The sequence below is a fragment of the Nyctereutes procyonoides genome, unplaced genomic scaffold, assembly GCF_905146905.1.
Source record: "Nyctereutes procyonoides isolate TBG_1078 unplaced genomic scaffold, NYPRO_anot_genome, whole genome shotgun sequence".
Lineage (NCBI taxonomy): Eukaryota > Metazoa > Chordata > Mammalia > Carnivora > Canidae > Nyctereutes > Nyctereutes procyonoides.
This window is the reverse complement of record NW_026575120.1, coordinates 29,124,027-29,146,717: the sequence shown is the minus strand read 5'-3', so window position 1 is coordinate 29,146,717 and position 22,691 is coordinate 29,124,027. Positions and strand designations below refer to the sequence as shown.

General features: G+C 36.9%; 1 protein-coding gene across 1 annotated transcript in view; it reads right to left on the bottom strand.

The window, feature by feature from the left end:
- The window catches only part of DGKI (diacylglycerol kinase iota), a 420,356-nt gene that overhangs the window by 132,114 nt on the left and 265,551 nt on the right, over positions 1-22,691 (bottom strand). Inside the window, 1 exon segment of the mRNA XM_055335472.1 lies at positions 15,816-16,015. Within this exon segment, the coding sequence (XP_055191447.1) occupies positions 15,816-16,015 (200 nt within the window).

The window sequence follows — 22,691 nt, the reverse complement described above, 5'->3', positions numbered from 1 at the left end:
GTCATTTTTTATTGGGAATTCTTAAAATTTATTTTGATTAAATAAACAAAGAAATTAATAAATTTTCCTCCTTCTTTGTCTTGCCTAGTGGGCCTGGTGCACACACTGTACCTGAACCATCCTACAAACTCTCCCCATGGCTCTGAAGCTGATTTGTGCAATCACCTCCTCAGGCCCTACACCTCAAGCCAACACCTGGGTATATATTCCCTTCAGTTCTGAAGTGACCTTTTACTTTACAAGAAGTGCTGACTCGTAAGTGTAAGACTGTTTCTACACCTACGCAGACATGAATAATTCATCTCCAAAAATAAATTTTAAAAGCAACAAGATACAATTTTAAATGTTGAGGGAGTCCTAAATGTATTATGCCTTACATAACTGTACCAGAGGCTGCCATCTGTGTTTACCTTTGCTAAGAGAAGAACATAGGCCTCATTCGTCCACCATAGTCGTGGGCATGACCCTTCCTGAGGTGCCACGTTCACAGACCAAACACCATTACTAACAGTTCTACAAGACTCTCTGGGTTCTTTAGCTGTACTAGAACTGATTTTCAATTGGGGCTTGTCATTCTGACATTTTTCTTATAATAACACTGGAGCTGCAAGCCTATAATACTAAGGAGTCACACATTTGAAACACGCAAAACTGAATTCTAAGTTAATATTTCCAAGTTTTCTTTAAAAAGGAAGAAGTTAACATAGTGTGACTGAATAAAATGCATAAATCATATACACAAAAATAAACACGCACACACAGGAAAATGATCAGAGGTTATATCAACAGTGGCATTTAGGGTCTTAAATGCCCTCTCCACAGCAGAAAACTTTACCACTTCCTGGCATATACTCTTAGTTAGGTTCTTAATATTTCTTTTTCTCAATCTTGTCATTGATGTAATGGGAATAATGACAATTGCTACCACAGTTATCGAGACATTAAATTTGATCACAAGTCAAGGTGCTTATTAGCATAATACCAGACACACATTACCTTTCTAGCTAAATGAAAAAAATCCACTTGGGTTCTTACTGACAGCAAGGAGAAATATCAATTAAATGTACTAAGGTAGTATGGGGCCTAGACTCCCTGACCAGTTTTAGGATAAAGGATGACCCTGTCATGTCCCAGGGTAAGTCTTGCCTACCTCAAGTCTTAGATCCCTTTGGGGCAGACCTTCATATAGTCAAGGGTGATGCCCTGGATTTTACCATAACAGAACTTTGGAGATGATAGAAATCCAGGGGAACCACTGCATTTCTATTTTAATATTTGAAAAATTGAAATGCAAAGAGATTAACACTGGTCAATGTCAGACAAACAAAAGCAGAGCTTCCCTGAATATTCAAAATGGCAAGATGTTACGGGGCAGTGCTACTGAATAAGGAGGAAGACACTCCAGTTAGACACCTCCAGTGTCTGTTCCTAATGTCCCTCTTCTGACCATCTGAGTGGGAATAAAAGTGCAGGTGGAGTGAGGAAACTCTTGGGGGAACATTGCGGAGCACAGGAAATAAAACCACTATCATCTAAGCTGCAGCCTGGGCTCAAGTTTGAAAAGCAGTATGAGATGAAGCTCAAGTAACTCTTACTTTTCCTTGGAATTCTCAGTTTGGCTTATCTGTTTTACACAACCGGGAGAGAGGATGCCACTGGCAGAAAGGACACCAAATATTTTGACATTATGAAAGTTCAAGAAACTGGACAATAGAATGCGAAATCACCAGGAAGATAACCCAGAAAATGTGAGAGTGGAATTAAGAGAAAAGAAAGAAGATGGATTAGCAGTTTCCTCTGCTCAGTGGTTCAGAGAACAAATAGTTTTGTATTCCAGAAGGCCTGAAGCTAACTCTAATGCCTCCCTATCTCACTCTGAGATGCAGTAAATGACATTTCTTTTCTGTTCTGTGGATGTAGCAATTCTCTCCTGTCCTTTTTAAAATATGAACTTTAATTTTTCTCCCTTTTTAGAAGTAATGTGTGTTCACTGAAATCAATCAGAAAATAACAGAAAGCCTCTAAAATACTATCCATGATCCTGTCACTCAGAGATAATAATCACTCTAGGATCCAATAACAGTGAAAGCCTTAACAACAAATATATTCATAATTTCTTGAGTGCTTAGGCACTTTTGTTATCCTCACAATTGATTTTGAGATCTAGAAACTCTGACCTAAAAATTGTAATCTGTGAATCAGAATCAGGACAGATTTCCACCCCAGACATGAAGCACTCTTCTGGAGGCTCAAGTGGTGCAGGAGTGCTTTTTATCCTGAGGTTCTCAAGAAGGTTTGTGTGTTATCCACCTTTAGCTTTATTCATTCTCAGGCAAAGTATATATGATAGATCTGGGCTACTTTAGAGGTAACCCTCACAGTTTGCAGAAATGTACATGTAAGATTCTACTCTGGCAATGTTTTTACTACTCCCAGACAGTGTAGTTTGTAGTAAAGTGGAGTTTATAAAAAGAAAAAAGGAAAAGAGAAAGGGTCTGAATAAAGCACATCAAGTCTTATTTTCTAACTATAGGGCCAATATTAAATAAATGGAATAAACAGACTCTTTATACCACATTAGACAAATTCATAAAAATGTTAAAACAAAAAATTTAATGTCACTAGTTGGAGAATAGACTTACAGCACTTTTAGAAAGCACTTCAAAGATCAACTAGTTCACTTTGCTGGCCGGCATGCAAATGTTAAACTACCTATGACCAGTTTGTGTTTTCTTCAGTCATGAAGACTGGAGACTCTTGGCTTTATCCTAGTAGTTTCCCAACAATAAAATTCTTAAACTCAACCCAAAACAGAACCTGTCTAAAAAAAGACATCAAAAATATTTCTCTTTCTCTTACTAAAACTCCCCCTCTCCTTGGAACAAAAATCAATTTACTTTCATCTTTTACCATGAAGACTTCATTTATTGAAACCAGTTTTAGAATGCTGAATCATATTCAGCTTGTAGTCAAACATGACAATTTTTGCTTTTTCATGGATCTGTGTCCAACTCTGCCTTCCCCAAGGTAACAAGCAAATCCACATAACTTAGCAGTGGGAAATATCTTGTTTATGTTTAAATTGTACCTGTTGTGCAAAATGGCATATTATGTTTTACATATGTTGATTGTAGTTCAAGAAATATAGTAGTTTCTCTGCAGATTTGTTTTGCAGAGTTTAGCTATGGTACAGTGGTAGAGAAGGGGATACAGTAATATAGCACTCTGCTTTTAGAAAGCAGTAGAGAATTCTAGTTCTGAGTAAGGTAAGTAAGCATAAACCATTATTTCTCCTTTCAATAAATGCAGTTATAAACCTGGACAAGATTTGAGAACTCTGGAAAGTAAATGACAACAGCAGATTAGAGAAGATCAGAATATAAAATCCTATCAAATGGTGGTGAACTCTCCCTTCTTTTTCCTGCCAATAAACTTGGTGTGGACTCCAGGCAGCACAAAGCCTGAAATGAACACCAAATGTAGGTAGAGAAAGCTCCAAGAAAGACCTTGAGCTCTGGCTTCAGGAAAAGAAAGGGGCTCTGAATGCTCAGAAAAAATTTATATATATTCTCTCCTTACCATTTTCTTACACCTCGGCATTCACCCTGGCAGCAGCATTGATACGGTGCTTAAAATTATAATGGAAGAGAGCTTTCCTCTCTGATAAAAGGAGCAGGAATCCCAAGAGGATGGAATAAACCAACATTGCTTTTATTCATCCTCTTTCACTGCTTAGTCCTGCACATGAACAAAGTTGCAGGAAGTATTCAGTAGAGCAAGGTAACTAAAACCTTAACTTTCTGGCTGGAAGACCAAAAAAAAGGAGACTTAGAGAATAGCAAAGTACTGGGATCACGCCCTCAGCCAAAGGCGGACACTCAACCATTGAGCCATCCAGGCATCCCAGTTTCTTGGCGAATTCTAAAAAACATTTAGAGGGCAGCCGTGTGGCTCAGAGGTTTGGCACCACCTTCAGCCCAGGGTGTGATCCTGGAGTCCCAGGATCGAGTCCCACGTCGGGCTCCCTGCACGGAGCCTGCTTCTCCCTCTGCCTGTGTCTCTGCCTCTAAATAAATAAATAAATAAATAAATAAATAAATAAATAAATAAATAAATAAATAAATAAATCTTTAAAAATTTTTAAATTAGATTAAAAAACATTTAGAGGACAAATAATTCCTAGTCCCCTAATCTTTTCCAGATGTCCTAATAAAGGACTTTAACAAATAAATCTACAACTAACAATCATATTTCATGGTGAAAAAAATGGAATGATTTCCCCCTAATATTGGAAGCAGAGCGAGGATATCCACTGCAATCACTTTTATTCAGCATCTTACTAGAAATTCTAGCTAGTGCAATAAGGGAACAAGAGAAAAAAATGAAAAGCATATGGATTGGGAAGAAAGAAAACCACTCCTATTCACAGATGACAAGTGTGACCATGTAGAAAATCCCAAGGATGCAACCAAACTTCTAGAACTAAAAAGTGACTTCTCATAAGACCATAGGACACAAGGTCAACACATGAAAATCCATTGTAGTTTTATATACCGGTAACCAAAATGTAAAACCAACACATATCTAACACAGGCACATACCTAACAAAATATGTACAAGATCTCTATGTTGAAAACTACAAAACAATGATGCACAAAATAAACAAATGGAGATACAATACAGTATTCATGAACTGGAAGTCTCATCAGAGTAAAGATGTCTACATTCCCCAAACTGATCTACAGACTCAACACAGTTCCAAAGTTCTAGTAGAATTTTTGGAGATACAGTCAAGTTTATTTTAAAATTTATGTGTAGGACACCTGGGTGGCTCAATGGTTGAGCATCTGCCTTTGTCCCAGGTTGTGATCGGGAGTCCTGGGATCGAGTCCCAATGTCGGGCTCCCCGCAGAGAGCCTGTTTCTCCCTCTGCCTATGCCTCTGCCTCTCTCTGTGTCTCTCATGAATAAATAAATAAAATCTTAAAAAATAAATTTTATATGGAAAGGTAAAGGGACTTGAGTAGCCAAGACAATTTTTAAAATATGGAATAAAGTGAAAAAATAACACAATTAGATTTTAAGACTTACATAAAAGTCCAATAACCAGAATAACATGACATTGACAAAGACACAAATAGAGCAATGAAAAAGAACAGAAAGTGCAGAAATCAATGTCTATCCATCCTTATATATCCATAACCTCCATATATACAACCAGTTGATTTTTGATAAAGATGTAAAGGCAATTCAATAGGAAAAATCAGTCTTTCTAACAAATGGTGCTGCAACTATTGAACATCTATACACAAAGTGAAATAAAACATTAGCCAAAAGCTCACATCTTATACAAAAATTAACTCAAATCAGGGCAGCCCCAGTGGTGCAGCGGTTTAGCGCAGCCTGCAGCCCAGGGTGTGATCCTGGAGACCCTGGATCGAGTCCCACATCAGGCTCTCTGTATGATGCCTGCTTCTCCCTCTGCCTGTGTCTCTGCCTCTCTCTCTCTCTCTCTCTCTCTCTCTCTCTCTCTCTCTGTCTCTATGAATAAATACAAAATCTAAAAAAAATAAATAAAAAACTAATAAAATTTATAAAAAAATTAACTCAAATCATAGAACTGAATGCAAAATGTAAAAAAAAACTATATAACCACTAGAAGAAAGCAAAGGCGAAAATATTTTATTACCTGATATTAAACCAAAAATTCTTAGATATAACACCAAACACACATACACACACACATATATATATAGGAAAATTTGATAAGTTGGATTGTGTAAAAAGAAAGAGAAGAAAAGATACATGCTGAGGGGAAAACATTTGCAAAACACATCTCTAACAAAGGACTTGGATCCAGAATATATGACTCTCAAAACTCAAGAGGAAAAGAACAAATAGCCCAATTAAAAAATATGCAAAAAGGGATGCCTGGGTGGCTCAGAGGTTGAGCATCTGCCTTTGGCACAGGGTGTGATCCCAGGGTCCTGGGATCAAGTCCTGCATCGGGCTCCCTGCATGGAGCCTGCTTCTCCCTCTTGCCTGTGTCTCTGCTTCTCTGTGTTTGTGTGTGTGTGTGTGTGTCATGAATAAATAGATAAAATCTTTTAAAAAATGCAAAAGACTTGAGCAAATGCTTCATCGAGTAGTATATAATGGATGGCAAATAATGAAAAGACACTCATTAGAATGATTAAATGATTAAAATCTTAAAGTGCTGGCAATACCAAGTGCTGGCAGGGATGTGGAGCAACTGAAACTCCCTCTCTCCTACTGCTGGTAGAAATGCAAAATTTGCACTCTAGAAAATAGTTTGTTAATTTCCTATGAAGTTAAACATACACTTACCATATGACCCAGGAATTCCCTTCCTAGGTGTTTAACCTAGAGAAATTTAAATTTACATTTACACAAAACTTGTTCATCGATGTTATAGCAGCACTATTCATAACTGCCTAGAACTGAAAATGAACCAGATGTCCTTCAACAAGTAAATGGGTAAGTAAATGGAAGCATCCATCCATACAGTAGAATACTACTCAGCAATAAAAAGGAACACGTGACTGATACATGCAACAACTGATAAATCTTGAAGACATTACACTGAAAGAAGTCAAGTGCAAAGGGTTACATATTGTATGATTCCATTTATGTGGCAATCTCAAAAATATAAAACTATAGTGATTGGTGGTTGCCAGAGTTTGGAAGGAGAGATGCAGGAATTAGGCAGCTTTCTGTTGGTAGTAGAGCAGTTCTGTATCTTGATTAGGGTGCTGGTTTTATGAATCTATACCTGCCTTAAAATCCCAACTGTATACCAAAAAAGTCCATTTTTGTATGTTAATTTTAAATACTAAAAGAAAATAAAAAATAAAAACAGGGATGCCTGAGTGGCTCAGCAGTTGAGCGCCTGCCTTTGGCTCAGGATGTGATTGCAGGGTCCTGGATCGAGTCCCATGTCAGTCTCCCACAGGGAGCCCGCTTTTCCCTCTGCCTGTGTGTCTGCCTCTCTCTGTGTCTCTCATGAATAAATAAATAAAACCTTTAAAACAAATAAATAAGTAAATAATAAAAAATAAAAACAAATGTAATACATAGTCATTTACATGGAAAAACAACCAGAATATGTACATGGATGCTTATCAGACGGCATTGTCATTTTATTATAAGCAACAAACTATGTCTATCCCTGGAATGTTGATTTCTGTAAGACAAAAACCTTAGCTTTATAATCTTGGTATCTCCAGTATCCCACAGAACCCCTGGTATTTAAAGAAGGCACTCAATACTTTTTGAAAGATAAAAAAATGACTAAAATTAAGTATAAATGGTTTACATTATTTCATTTTGGTGGAGAACAGATACAAAATGGAATTTAATAAGCAGTTAGTGAAGGATAAAAGTTTTAGAAAGATAACTTACAATTACATACCTTTGTGCTATTTTTGGCTGAACAGGAGCTGGTAGTTGGAATAGTTAGCATAAATATTCATGAATTTATAAAATTTATAACATTAATGAATTTATAAAATTCAGTGTGCATATGTGTCCCTCAGCGAGGACTTTACTATGAAGTCACTTAATTATAAGAAATTTTTAAATTGAGGTATTGCTCAATAATTCATTAAGCTACATGCATGAGATTTGTGGTAAAATTCTCCATTTGTTTTGTTTTGTTCTACTGGATAAAGCACTAAATACTTTTGAATAAAACGCAGGATTCATACATGGTCATATGTGATCAAAAATAAAATTTCAGGGTTCTTTGTAAAAAGGTGAAATTTTCCACATGCACAGATATTAATAGTATGTTCCAATTCCTAATTACACTGCTACTACTATAAACTGCTCAAAAAAAAAAGTTTTTAGAAAGCTAAAGAGAAAGGCCATGTTCGTCGCTTTAGAAACCCAACATTTACCATGAAACAATAGAAAGGGAGGCTTCTCTCCAGAAAAGATCATAGAAGAGTTTTTCTGAGCAGAGAATGGCTGACCAAGGGTCAAAAAAAAAAAAAAAATCCAAATCAGACAACCTTAGTTCAAAATACTGGGGTCTTCACTTTCATGAGGACCAAAGCAACATCAATGCATATATTAAATGCTGCTGAAAATAGCAAATAGCAGCATGAGAGTGGGTCAAAACTGTTAACCAATGACATAATATATAAAGACAATATCTGTTCTAGGGTTTTTCTCCAGGCTCCTTGACAGTGTTTTCTTATGTTTTTTTAAAAAATAGTCTAATTTAATAAAGCTTATTTCATTAATACTTCAGAGACATATAAATATAAAATCTATAATATATATTTACTATATCATATATAGATATAAAATATTTTAGATCAACATTCAAGTTTAAAGTGGCCACACCTAGGTGTTTCGCCTGTTACACCTTATCACAATATTGACACATGGAATCAATATAGAAGAGTCTCCTTTAAATTTTACAACCAAACACTTAAAACATAACCCAAACTTAAACTGTGATAGAATGGGACAGATTCCACATGCATCTCTACTATTGATATTCTCAATTCTTTGAAATCTATCCATTAGCCCCTGAAAATTACTGAAAGCTACTCCTTGGACTCCTATTTATTGAAGAGGCTTTTTGTAGAATGTAGGATTTACGCCAGAATAATCTCTAATTGAAAGTTAAATATTATTTTCCTATTGATTTTCTAAACACTCAATTTTTTTAATTAATTTTTTTAAGATTTGATTGATTGATTGATTTGAGAGAGAGAGAGAGCACAAGGGCAGAAGGGCAAGGACACTCCCCGCTGAGCAGGGAGCCTGATGTGAGGCTCAATCCTAGAATCCTGGGATCATGACCTGAGCTGAAGGTTGATGCTTAACCAACTGAGCCACCCAGGTGCCCTTGACCACTCAGTGTTAAGTTCCATGAAGGCTGATCTCTGTTGTGCTCACCTCTAGATTTCAAGGACAAAATGGTGGACACAGAACAACTACAAAGAAATGTTTTTGAAAAACAAAGAATGAATAAATGCATATCTATAAGACTAGGACTGGAAGTAGGATTATATGATTAAATTTTAGGGATCATTTTGGCATATTCCTAGATGACAGATCTGTACAGTTCAATGACACATGTATTCTTTCACTCATTCAGTCTGCCAACCAATGACTCTGTTTGGTTTCAGAATATTTTGGGTTAAGTTCTGTGTTCAGGGCCAGGGACACAAAAATTCCTAAGAAGATATGGTCAAGGATCTCAAGTAGCCTAAGTCTAGTGCACGACACATACACATATAGACCTAATGTAATTAATACCAGCCTATTAAACCTTGAGAACTATAATAAACATATCAATAGTGAGCTCTAGTAAGAACATAATTAATACAACAAGAATCAACAAAGAATTCCTTGAAAAGTCAATGATTCAACTAGGACTTAGAAAGACATAGATGAAAGGTGGCAAAACTGTAAATTGTTAAAGGTGTGAACTTTGAAGCCAACCATGTGAGTTTGCACCCCAGTCTACCACTTGCTGGCTGTGTGATCTGAGCAAGTTACTTAACCTCTTTGTGCATCAGATTCACCACAATACCATGGATAGGGGAGTAACTAGTTAAGTAGTTAATGTAAAGCACCTGTGACAGTCCCTGAACCAGAACAAAAGCTAAGTATTTGTAAGATGAAGAAAGAGCAAGACAGATGTGACAACCTAAAAAGTTGCAAAGTGCTTAAAAAAAAAACAAAAACCAAATCACATTTTTTTTCCACCAGAGAAAAAATAAAAGCATAGAATACATTAAGTATAAATTATGAACCCTGGGTGAAGTGTGTTTTGCTAACTCAGAGCCAGTTTTTTCAGTCATTGATCTTTTATTACAACCCATGGATTCTCCACCCCCAATAATGCCCAGATGCATCTGCATTCACTCAGAACTCCACACGTGGGATCCCTGGGTGGCGCAGCGGTTTGGCGCCTGCCTTTGGCCCAGGGCATGATCCTGGAGACCCGGAATCGAATCCCACGTCGGGCTCCCGGTGCATGGAGCCTGCTTCTCCCTCTGCCTATGTCTCTGCCTCTCTCTCTCTCTCTCTCTCTGTGACTATCATAAATAAATAAATAAACAAAAAAACAAACAAACTCCACACGTAATTTTCGGAGTGGGTTCACAAATCAAGGGTGTCAGGCACTCCTTCAACATCATCCCTGAGCTGCAGATAACAGAATGGTCTATGGCTGTTACAAACTTTCCAGAAGAACCAACAGCTTAGCATGGAATTTTATACAACCCCATGTAATTATGGGCCTTAAAGCAGTTAGCCAAAAATTTAAACCTGAAGCCTGAGAGCACTGAGACAAACAGGACACAAAGGACTGGACAGCTCCTTCTCAAATCACGGAGGGGTAAAGAAGGCAACCAGGGCTGGCAGGTCCTTGTCTGAGAAGCAGACATGGGTGGGCAAAGGAGCAGGTAGGTGGTCCCCCCCCGCTACCCCCCCCCCCGAGGAGGACATGAGGGTGCTGGCCAAAATGTAGAAATGGAGCAGCTTTGTACTCACGTGGTGAAGGAGCCAGGGGGAGCTGAGACTCTCCGCAGGTCGCCAGCGGACACCTGGTGCATACTAGAGGCAGCAGGGAATGAGCAGCGAAGACAGTCAGCACAACAGCGTGGACAGACAGGGAGCAAGCCAGGGAGAGAAAGAGAGACATACACAGTTTAAACAGAAATTAAATGAGTGCATCACCACACAGTGAATGAAAAGAAAAGGAAAATCCAGCCAGCCACGGACATAATCCAAAAAGCCGGTGATTGCGATGAAGCCAACAGGACACACGGCAAGGGCCGACTCTCAGGTGAGCCACGGAGCGGACCGGAGCATGGGGCAGGGCGCGGGCAGGTGCAGCAGCAGTGCGGACGCTGGGCAGGGCTACAGGTGGGAGGCATCGGCGTGCTCCCCTCTCGCTCCAGGTCATTTGGCACATCCAAGGAGAGGATGCGCACACACATGCATACAGGCACACACGCACTAGAGAGGGGTAGGCTAGCACAGTAAACTCATCTTTGAGGAAAGTCCAGGTAAACTTAACCCTTTAACATAGTCCTCCTAACTCCAGAGCTCTGGAGGAAATTTGTGTCAAAAGACAACCATCGTGGAAAGATGGCTCAATAAAACCTTTGACTGATTCTGAAGGTAATACCAAGAAAGCGTAACTTCATCACAGTGATGCTGTAATTCCACTCATACTCTTGGTGGAAGAGGGAAGCCATAGACTTCTCTATTTTCTCTCTTCTTTTATAAAGGAAAGAACTTCAGTAGCTATTACAAAAGATGAAACATAAAATTTAAAAAACTAAATCCAAAATTTGTTGTCACATTTACATAATAGTTCTCTTCGCTCTCTCAGACCATTTGAAGAGCTTTTCTGTAACTGTAGTAGGCACAGCAGCCCCATTCCTCTTTTCTGCTGGGTATGTAAGTCCTTACACATAGTCACCTATGAATCAACTCCTTGTTTTCCTCAAGGACTATCATTTACAACCAATAATGCTTCTGAGCAGCCAAGATGATGGAATCCAATTAACTGAGTTGCCCAATTCAAAGTTTGCCAACTAAAAATCTTGCCCCTGAATATTATGATCGCCTTTCACAGTGTAGTCTTAATTACCAGTCACCTCAGGATTTCAGCTTGCTTAAGATCTCCCCAATGACCTGAGAAATTTTATATTTCAGATCTCTTTCAAAGGTGCTGTTCAAATAGGGTAATCAAATTTACCTGGGTACCATGTTACTAATATATAAATATGAACCTAGATAATTTCCTCTATTTCTTTTTGGGGGAATGATATTTTTTAGATCTATGTTATTTTGAATACGATCTCAGAGAAATGTATCTGATCCATGAGCAAGCCACTTATTCAATACATAATCATGTCTTAGACATACTGGTAGGCACTGAGGACCCTAAGAGGAATCTCTAAGCATGGAAGAGAGACACGTAAATCAAGAACTATATTATTCTTGATAAATGGTGTGATGAACATAACCTAGAACACTAACAGGAATAGATAGATTAGGGCTAATGGCTAGAAGTAGATAGAACACTAACGGCTAGAAGTAGATAGATTAGGGAAAGTGATATTTCAATGGAGTCTTGAACTTGAGCAAGAGTTAACAGACAAAAAGGCTGGAAGAGCGACAGAAGTGCAAAAGTATGAGGATGCACAAGGCAGTCCACTGCCCCAGAATAGCAATGATTTCTGGAGTGAAAGACGAGGATGATGGAGGCAATGATCAAAAGGTCCACAAAGCTAAGGAATATAAGTTTGACCTTTCTAGAAAGATCCTTGTAATTAGTCTATTGGAAAAAGCATTGTGTGAAGGGCAGTGACACTGGAAGCAAGGAATCATGAGCATAGTTTAGTGATGCTGTGGTGAGGTAACTTATATGGCCTTTGAACAGAGGCTGTAACACTAGCAAAGGGGGTAGATGTTGTGAGTTAAAAACATGGGAAATAGGGGTGGCTGGGTGGGTCAGCTGGTTGAACATCTGACTCTTGGGTTCAATTTGGGTCATCATCTCAGGGTCGTGGGATCAAACCCCATATCTTGTGATATGGGGTGCACACTCAGTGGGAGATCTGATTGAAGATTCTCTCCCTTTGCCCCTCCCCTGCCTTCTAAAATAAATAAATAAACCTTTGCCAAAAAAAAAAGAAAAAGAAAAAAAAAGAGAGATGTGGGAAATAAATAGAAGGTAGACCACATGGGGTGTGTAACAGTGCAGGTAACTGCAAGGACTCCATGGCAAGGATGGGCAAGGGTGTGTTGAATGGGTAGATGGTTCCATATAGACAAATATGAATGAAAAGGGCTCATTGGCTGATGAGCAGGGAAGGAAAGAGAGCAGAATTAACAAGCCCATTTTTAGCCTGCAGTCTGAGGTTGCTATCCAGGTAAAGATGTCACCTGAGATATCTGGGTATGAGTCTCTGGCTTTTAGAAAGAATACCTGGATAGAAAACACAGATGTGAGATTTATTCACTTTTCTGTCATAGGTGAAATCTGGGGTACAGATGTGATCTCCTAGAGAAAGGCAAATCTGTGAGGAACACCATTGCTCAAGTGGAAAAGGAAGCCAGTTGTTTAGGGAATCACAGTACTTATTTCTCAAATATTCCAAGTTAACTCGCTACACCCAGCCCAATCCTTATCACCCACAGAGGTTTCTAAATGAATTCTCCAGACATTTGAAGCCAGTTCTCTTTCTTCTAAAAGAAGACAGGCAAAAGGAACAGAAGTAACAATCTCAGAAAACAGGAAGGAAGGAAGGAAGGAAGGAAGGAAGGAAGGAAGGAAGGAAGGAAGGAGAAAGAAATAGAGGAAAACAGGGAAGGAAGGATGGAAATAAAGAAATATCTTTCAATTATCTCTCTGCCTTAGCTGCAAAAGTGAACTTGGCACAACCATGGCCAAAACAGAAAAGCCTAGAGGACGTAGAAGGTTTTAGAAACTTGTAGGAAGGACTTAATGACCAGGCAATCCTCAAACTGAAAACTCCACCTGGAAATCCGGTGGAAGAAGTCAGATTTCAAAACAAGGATTTCTAGTAGAAAGAAAGAAGAAATCTAATTGCAGAGGGTGAACAAGAGCAGTGAGGGAGAGCAATTAAGGTTTAGTGAACAAGCATGACAAGATGACGAGGTGTTTGGTTTTCCTTTGAAAATGTGCTATCTGTATTGATTTTCTAAAAAATGTAGTGTTTTTATAGTTATTCATCATATATAATAATAAATATCTTTGTTAAGTTTTGCAGGTGTCCTTTTTTGAACTGAAAAGCATGTTATTGTGGTTCACAGAGGTTTCCTGAGGCCAGAGGCTGCTTAGGTGGATGCACCACTGCCCCCTGGTGGGAAGGAACAATTTTTGAGTTGAGGCTGTTTCTCGAACACCCTGCAGCTAAATCTATGCGGTCACATCATCTGTCATACGTAGTCTAAGTACGAAAAGAAAACAACCATTTGTATTTGTTTTTATATGTGAAGAAAGCCCAGATGAATTGACAATACGGTTGCTGAGCAAATACAAATTCTTTCTCAGTTCAAGGGCAAGAGCTGTTTGAAACTTAAGCACCTAGAAACAATTCCGTGTCTAATAAGGTTATTAAATATAGCACCGCCAGGCATGAGGATGAGAAGTCTTTACCTGTAGATATTAAGAACTTTTAGTTTTATTATAGCTTCTTAACTATCTACAAGTGACTCAAAACAACCTGAGCTGCCATATGATCTCCAAGATGGCTTTTCATTTACTATTTCAGAGCTTTCTCCCCAACCACTTGTTCATGGATTAACGCTAACATTTCTTGAGAGGATATGGTCAACCATATACTGTTGTTGGCATCCTACCTTTTTAACATATAAATGTTAACATATAAATGTTGCCAGTTGTATATTCAACCTAAGAGAAGCTAAAGGCAAAGAGAAAAGAAAACCCTTGGGAAGGAGCTAGGAGTTTCACTAGCTACAAAATGTAAACAAAATAAAGAATACAATTGAATGAGCTGCCTGGATAATGGTCTGGGGAAAGTGCTGAGTGACTCTGATGTCCACAGTGACTTTGAGAAAGGAGGAAGCAGAGGAGAGAGGATCTTTCACACCAGCTTCAGACTTAGAAGCAGATGCCAAAAAATGCAAACATGTTAAGAGCCCTGTCTAATGCTATTCCTCACCATATGCCATCTCAGAAAGAGAGGTGAAGTCAGGTTCTGGCAGTGAGGTATGGCACCTGTGTCACTGATTTATTCTAGGCACTTCTGTAGATTGTCATAGTGACTCCATAAATATGTGGCAAAGCATGCCCTGCTTCATAGGCACTGCAGGAAGCCAGCCATTCAGTACGAATCAGTAACCATGCATCACAGGCCACAGACAGGAGTAGCACCTCGGAAGGTCCCTCACTGTGACAGGATAATGATCCAAGGCTGAGCCCAGAAGCGGCCTTACCTTGAGTTAGATTAGGCATATGGGCATTATATATAGAAGATACCAAAAAAGAGGCCCCAAATCCCCATCCTTCCCCATCCCCTTCTCCAACCCCAGGTAGACCTCTCTATTAACAAAATTAGATGAAGGGGTGCTATAGAATGAATATATACTCTAAATATCTAGTTATCATCACCTTATCTCAAACCAGTTCATCAAAACAACAAAGAAAAGAAAGGGTCCAAGAGGGATACCTTTTTTTTTTTTTAAGATATTGAATAGTGAGTTAGGTTATATCTAGATAATAGGATGCCCCTCTCAGAATAGCAAAATTGAGTTGAAGCACCAGAGTCCAAAGGACCCCAAAATGGGGGTATTGGGAAAGTGACAACTCACTAACACACAGAAGGGGATGCCAGATAGAGAGAGATGAGCTCCAAACATCCAGCTCCACCAGCATCCTGCTATTGGGGAAACCAACACTCTCCAAGTGACCGGGGTAAAAAGGAGGCCAACAGCATGCCTTCTTAAAACGAAACAGAGCATATTTATCTTGATGCATTTTATGACCCTAGATCACTCTTAATGATTTTCTGCTGCTCCCAAAAAATATATACCAAAGCGGTCAATGCAGAAAAGTTCTCTCTCTAGTGTACGATATAGTAGTTATTTCTAAAAGAAGAGTGTGGTCACTCTGTAATAAACATGAAGAAAAATATGTCAGAGAAACCAACAAACTGCTGTTTCTTGGACTTTGTTCCTTTCTCAACATGGTAAGGCCCCTAAACCATGCACATGCTTGGCGTTCTCTCCATGGTCTTTGTGCTCACAAAGGTAGGCAAGGGGCAGACTCACTCATTGAGTAAAGGCATGGATGTTCTCCTCTTGCTCTTCTGTACCATGTTGGCTTGATTCCTCAAGGAGATTCGAATCATAGCTGGGGCCAACCTACAGGGCTCCCCATCCACTTGCATGGGGATGGATTTGTAAGTGAGCAGCATGACCTCCCGACACTGGTGTAGCCTTTCCCCATGGCCCCCAACTTGCAGGGCAGCCTGTGAATTCAAGAGGCCAAAGGAAGCTAGACATTAGTTCTTAAGAGTCAGAAAGGTTAGAAACCCCAAGACCATGCCGCATAACCAAAAGGCCTTTGATAAACACATTGAAAATTGCTAGCCAGGAGTAGAATGAGAAATCTTGGATAAATCGCCTTAACAAAAATAAAGTTTCTAAACTTTTCATGAACTTGACCAAAAATTCTCATTGATAGTCCATTTTCAGTTTTATGTATTTTTCAGTCTTAATCTAAAACATTACTTTAACACAAAATTGTCCTTTGTGCTATCTATTCCCAGTGAATAATCAATATAAGGAGAAAAAAAGACAATAAAAGGCATAAAGCACAGTTTAAGACAGCTTTTATACTAATTTAAATATAAATGCATAACATATATTTAAATATAAATATATAATTACATAACATATATATGTATATGTAACCTATGTCTTAAATACATACATGCTATAATATGTAACTATAGATTATATATTAAATATATTAATATTTAAATAGGCAGCCTACCCTTGGTTAATTTTCAAACTTGGGCAAGTTTTTTTCTTTTTACCAAAAACCTCCTCAAGCTACTTCTAATCTATATAAGATCAATGCAATCAATTAATAACTCAATTAAAAACATTATCAAAAGTTAAGCAGCTTTGAGGATCAAAATTAAATACAGAGCTCAGTTCACCATGATTTCCACAGAATGGAAAGTCAATCCAACATGAAAGGCCTGTTGTTAAAAGCAAAAAATTAACATAACTTTCCTGCATTAGTTAAAAAAAATATATGTATATGCAAACATATACATTTATATATGTTAAATTATATACTATATATTTTTATGTTGTATATGTTATTACATATTTAGTGTCATTTACCTTTTAGGGATGAATGAAAATCATACACCTTTGGTTATAAAAGAGTAAACAAATTATACAACTTGATGAATATTTTTAGACACATATGTGAATCACCATCCAGATCAAGCTTTAGATAATTTACAGGTTTCTATGTGTTCCTTCTCAAACTTTTTAACTCCTCCTACCAACATGTTAGCAACCAATACTCTGATTCCTATCACCATAGATTCATTTTGTTAGAACTTGAACTTCATATAAACCATACTAGATGATTCTTTTGTGTTTCATATCTTTTGCTCATCGTTATTTTTCAGTAATATATAGCAAAATTCATTTATTTACTCTTCTGCTGTTAAACATTTAGTTGTTTCCAGTTTGTAGCTCTTGTTGATGTAAACTTTCTTGTACTTATCTCTTGGTAGATAAATATTCTCCTGGGTACATACAATGAAAAGAATTGCTATGCCATTGAGTTGAGATATATAATTAACTTTAGTAGATACTGCTAAATAATTTTTTAGTAAGGTTATATTATGCATTTTGAGTTATCAATTAGCTTATAATAAACATTAAAAAGGAGTCAAATAGTAACGCACTCAAAAATCTAAAAGGTTAAAACATACTATCAACTTTTTTCGTATGTCTCAATTTTGTGAATGTGGAATAAACTTTGTTAACAGATTTGTGAAGTCAACTTCCTCTTCTTCAGTTGCCAAATATTTGTATTTATCTGATGCTTTAAATTTCTTTTTTTGTACTTGCCTTAGTTTGAACAATTGAAACTTAATTATCTATAAATGCAAAGAGAAAAGAAACACAAAGGGGCAAAAAGGCTAGAAAGAAAATAGAATAGAAACTGAGAACTACTTACTGAACACCTATAATGTTAAAAGCATTCCGTTGTGTACTTTACATACAATTTTATTCAATTAGTTGGGGAGAACAAAAAAGCAGAGAAGGATTCAGTGAGGATTTACTAAAATTCTTTTTGGCCTATTACCTGATCCTTTGTTATTCAGCTGAAAGGTTTTTTTGGCTGTAATCTAACGATCCACTTAAGTCCATTAAATTAGAGCCACTATCTCATCTCCAGAATGTTTCTAATGTATTTCCCTTGACTTCAGGTACTTCTCAGCTGAGAACTCTATCCCTTCATCCATTGTTCTGGAAATACCATCTCTTCTCCCCACTGCTACCCTTGACTAGGCCTAATTACAAATAAAAATGCAGAAACTGCCAGATGAGATCTTCTTCGAGTTTAACAGAATTGAACACTACTTTGAATACTTTCCAACCCCTTGGCATGAAAAGGCACAGTACTGTGGAGCACTTTTACTCATCTTCTCAGCCTCAAAAATACAACAGCAGCAATACCACAAACATGTCAACAGCTGTCAACAGCAGTCCCATTGGCATTTCAAAATCAATCCAAGATCACTGCAGAGGCACAAGAGGAATTACAGTAAATATCTTTGCAGGATAAAGACAGTCCTATTATTGTTAGCATAGCCATGTTATTTTTGGAACAATTTAGAGTAAAGGTAGTTTTTAAAATGCTTCTTAGAAATAATTATTTTTCGTCACTTGGTGGTCTAGGCTTAACCACAAATATTCCCATGATTTGCTAGAATGAATCTTTACTGCTAATAATATGGTGATTTATTAATGACACACATTCAATGATCTGTTCAATCTTGCATAGACTACTCTTGTGAAAACTTCAAACATTGCCTTTCTGATAGTATAGGCCATGATAGGAAAACAAAGACTTTCCTGGAACCAAGTGCGTCCACTGTCATTTACTGCCCTGCTATCCAGACCATAACAACTTCCCTTCATGCCATGAGATCTTCTGTCTTTCCAAACTATATTCCTCCCTGTGATACTTGTCTCCATCTTCCTCCAAGCCTGATCCTCTTTCTTACTACTCAGGCCCTTATTCTACTTGCTGTCCAATGGGAATAATGGCAATCTTGGGTCAGTGGTGGCAGAGAAGAAAACAAAATACTTAGGAATATACTTAGCAAAGGGTATACAAGAACCTGAAAACTATGCTGAAGCCATGAAACTATAAAACTTTGCTAAGAGAAATTAAAGAACAGCTAAATGAAGAAAGATATGTTTATAGTTTGGAACGCTCAGTACTGTTAATATGTCAGTTTTCCCTAATCTATAGATTCAAAGCAATACCAATTAAAATCCAGCAGGTTTTTTTTTTTCAAACACAGTCAAACTCATTCTAAAATTTATATACAAATATAAAGGACAGAATAACCACAACATCCTTAGAAGAGCAAAGTGAAATGATTCATATTACCAGTTTGAAGACTTATTATAAAGCTATCGTAATCAAAATAGTGTGGCATTGCCATAAGGATAAAGAAATAAGTCAGTGAAACAGAATAGAGTCCAGAAATAGAACCACATACAATCAAAGGGCAAAGGTGCTAAGGTAGTTCTATAGAAAAATCTACTCAACAAATACAGCTGGAAAAAAGATTGGATAAATGTATTTTTTAAAAAATGAATCTTAAAAAAATAAAATAAAATAAAATAAAAAATGAATCTTGATGGACTTTACACTATCCACATAAATTAATTTGGGCTGATTTACAGACTTATACACAAGAGCTAAAATTATAAATCTTCAAAAAGAAAACCCAGGAGAATATTTTCCTGACCTTTCTTGGAATAACCACGTTTTCTTAAGAAGAGCAGCAAAAGCCCTAACAATGAAATAAGACTACCTCATAAAATTGGAATTCAGAAGAATATTTAAAGTTCTGCTCATCAAAACAAACACTAAGTAAATAAAAGGTAAGAATAAATGAAGAATATATTTGCACTAAATACATCTGTCAAAAAAACTTGTATTCAGAATATATAACTTCTGAAATTAATAAAAGATAAATAGCTTATGAAAATATGCAAAAAACACACTTCAAAAAAAATGCAAGGTAACAATAAACTTAAAGAGTAATGTATCCTTACTCTCATTTTTTGCTGTTTAAGAGGACATAATGGAATGTACAAAACACTCATGATTTTATTCTCATCTCTCCTTCTGTTTCATCAGGTATAATATTATAATAGCTTTTTGTTTCTGTTAACACATTTCCAGCACCTATGGGATATTACTCCTTAATAGGTATTCTTGTACATTGCTGTTGGGCAAGTAAATGAATAAAATTTCTAGAAAGCAGTGTTATAACTGTTAAGAGGCTTTAAAATATTCATGTCACTGACTCGGTAATTTCTTCTGTGGGGATATGTCATAAGAAAGTATTGTGAAAAGTGAACAGAGGCTTATGAACAATTATGTTAATCACAGGATTATTTATACCACCAAACATCCAAAGACCTAAACATTTCATAAAGAAAGGTTTTCATAAAGGAATAATTACTATATAAATTGAGATATTTATACAAGAAGGAGTAGTCAGCCATTTGTAGTCAGCCATTTGTGCTATGAGGTTTACTTATAATATTATTTTTATATGTTTAAAAACAAATAAAGCAATTGGAAGAAAACACATCAAAATATATATAGTTATAGGTTATTTAATTATGACTGATATTTTTATTTTCAGTTCTTAAGTGTGTTATCAAAATAAGCACCCACTTAATATTTTTTCCTTGAAGAAGTAAGGAACATACTCTCTTGATTGTGTGAAACTTCAGCCCTGGGAATTTCCCCATGTGATTTTTCTCATCAAATAACCTTTCGCTTTTCTAATTCATACATAAAAAAGAGCTTACATATTTGAATTTAAATTAACAACAAAAAAGCTGGCTATACTTTCTTTAAAGTTTAGGAGACTGAAATCTTTGGATTTCATACTGCATAGCAAATTAGGTAACTGATTCCTCAATCTGTATAATGCTTTGGGCTGTCTTATAGTGTTTGAGATTACTTAGAAATATGAGAAGACTTTCAAAATCATGAAGGCAAAAAATTGTGGCAGAAATAAACATGAATTATAACACCTGATTATGGTCTGCATAGAATCCAAAAAGATAATTGGGGCACCTGGGTGGCTCAGTTTGGTTAAGTGCCTGACTCTTGATTTAGGTTCGGGTCATGGTCTCATGGTGGTGAGATCAAGTCCCTGTCGAGCTCATGCTTAGCAAGAAGTCAGCTTCAGATTCTCTTTCCTTTTCCTCTCCATCCCCCTCTGCCTCTCACCCTATTCACTCCCATGCTCTCTCTCTTTAAAATAAATAAGTAAAATCTTTTTTTAAAAAAAGGTAATTAGGTTACCAAGCACCCAATGCAGAATCATCTTAATTTGTAGAAATGTGTTTCAACCAGGAAAATAAATTGAAGATTTCTGTTTTGAAATTTGCAATCACAAAATCACAAGATAAAGAACCTAAAAGAAACAATGTCTTTTCCCATCCAGAAATTCTATTTGAATCTCTCTTCAAGTGCCACTCTGAATATTTTAAGTACACAAAAATATATACATATACTCAAATAACCACACGCCTCTGTTTATGCAATCATCTTACACAGATGTGGTTTTCAAATAATTTATGTTCTTAGAAACATAATCAGCATAATAGTTTTAAGAAACATGTAACTCAAGTTCTGAAAATTAAATTCTTTCTTCCAGAACAATAGTTTACTATTATACGAGCAGTCAGGTAAGATGGATATGAAAATAGAGAAACATATGCCCATATTCTTTAGAGAGCATAGGGTGTTCAAAACTGCAGTATACACTACACTTAACTCTGCTTTTTTGAAGTAGAATTTTTTTAAATCTTGGAAGCAATCTAAAGTCAGTAGAATATGAGACCCAATCACACATTTGATGTTAGCTAGTATGCATTTTTAAATGATTTGTATCATATAAAGAGAAAAAATGATCAATGTAATTTTAGTATTCTATTTTCTCTTCACCAGCTTCCATCGGCTATTCTTCTTCTCCTTTTCCTACCAATGATGGGATAGGAGAGAAAGAGATCTGATAGACCGCCAAAACCCTTTCTCCCAACCTGGAAGGAAACCCTGAGCTCTAAACATGCATTTCAAATTGCCTCTGTCTTCTTAGATGTCTTACAGGGTTTCCAAATTTAACTTCCATAAAACACAGTTGATCACTGGGTACTATATAGAACTGTTAAGTCACTATATTGTTCATCTGAAACTAATTGAACACTGTGTGTTAACTAGACTGGAATTAAAATTTTAAAATGTGGTAAAAAAAACCCACAATTCATTTTTTGGCAATATTATCTTTCTTTTATATTCTCCACATCTCTAATGTATTCACCATTTATCTACTGGCCTACTCTAGCCAGCCAGGATTCATTTATTCTTTTTTTTTTTTTTTCACCCTTCACAATAAGTTACCTTGTCTGAATAACTCTTGAAGTTGCCTGTCCTCCCACCTTCATTATCACTTTCTTCCCTCGGGCTTCCAGGCTTTCTCATTTCTTCACCTGAACTCTGGTACCAACATCTTACTTTGTCAATCTGCCTCCAGCAGTAGAGATTCTGGTTATCATCCACACAGACATCCAGGTAATCTATCTAAACCACAAATCTGATTCTGCCTCATTCTGTCTCTCTCAACCTTCTCAACAGTTACAAAATATTGTCCCTGTCCCATCCTTTCTCCTCCACACATGTCTTTCTTCACTGTATGTGTCATTACTAAACCACCATGAGAGCTCTAGAATACCATGCTCTCTTAGGCTAATTCTCTCATAGAATGATACTTGCAATCTCATCTGTAGCCACTCCTGCCTCCTCTGTGCAATTTTTGCTTATTTTCCATTTTATAAACACTGGTCTGCTTT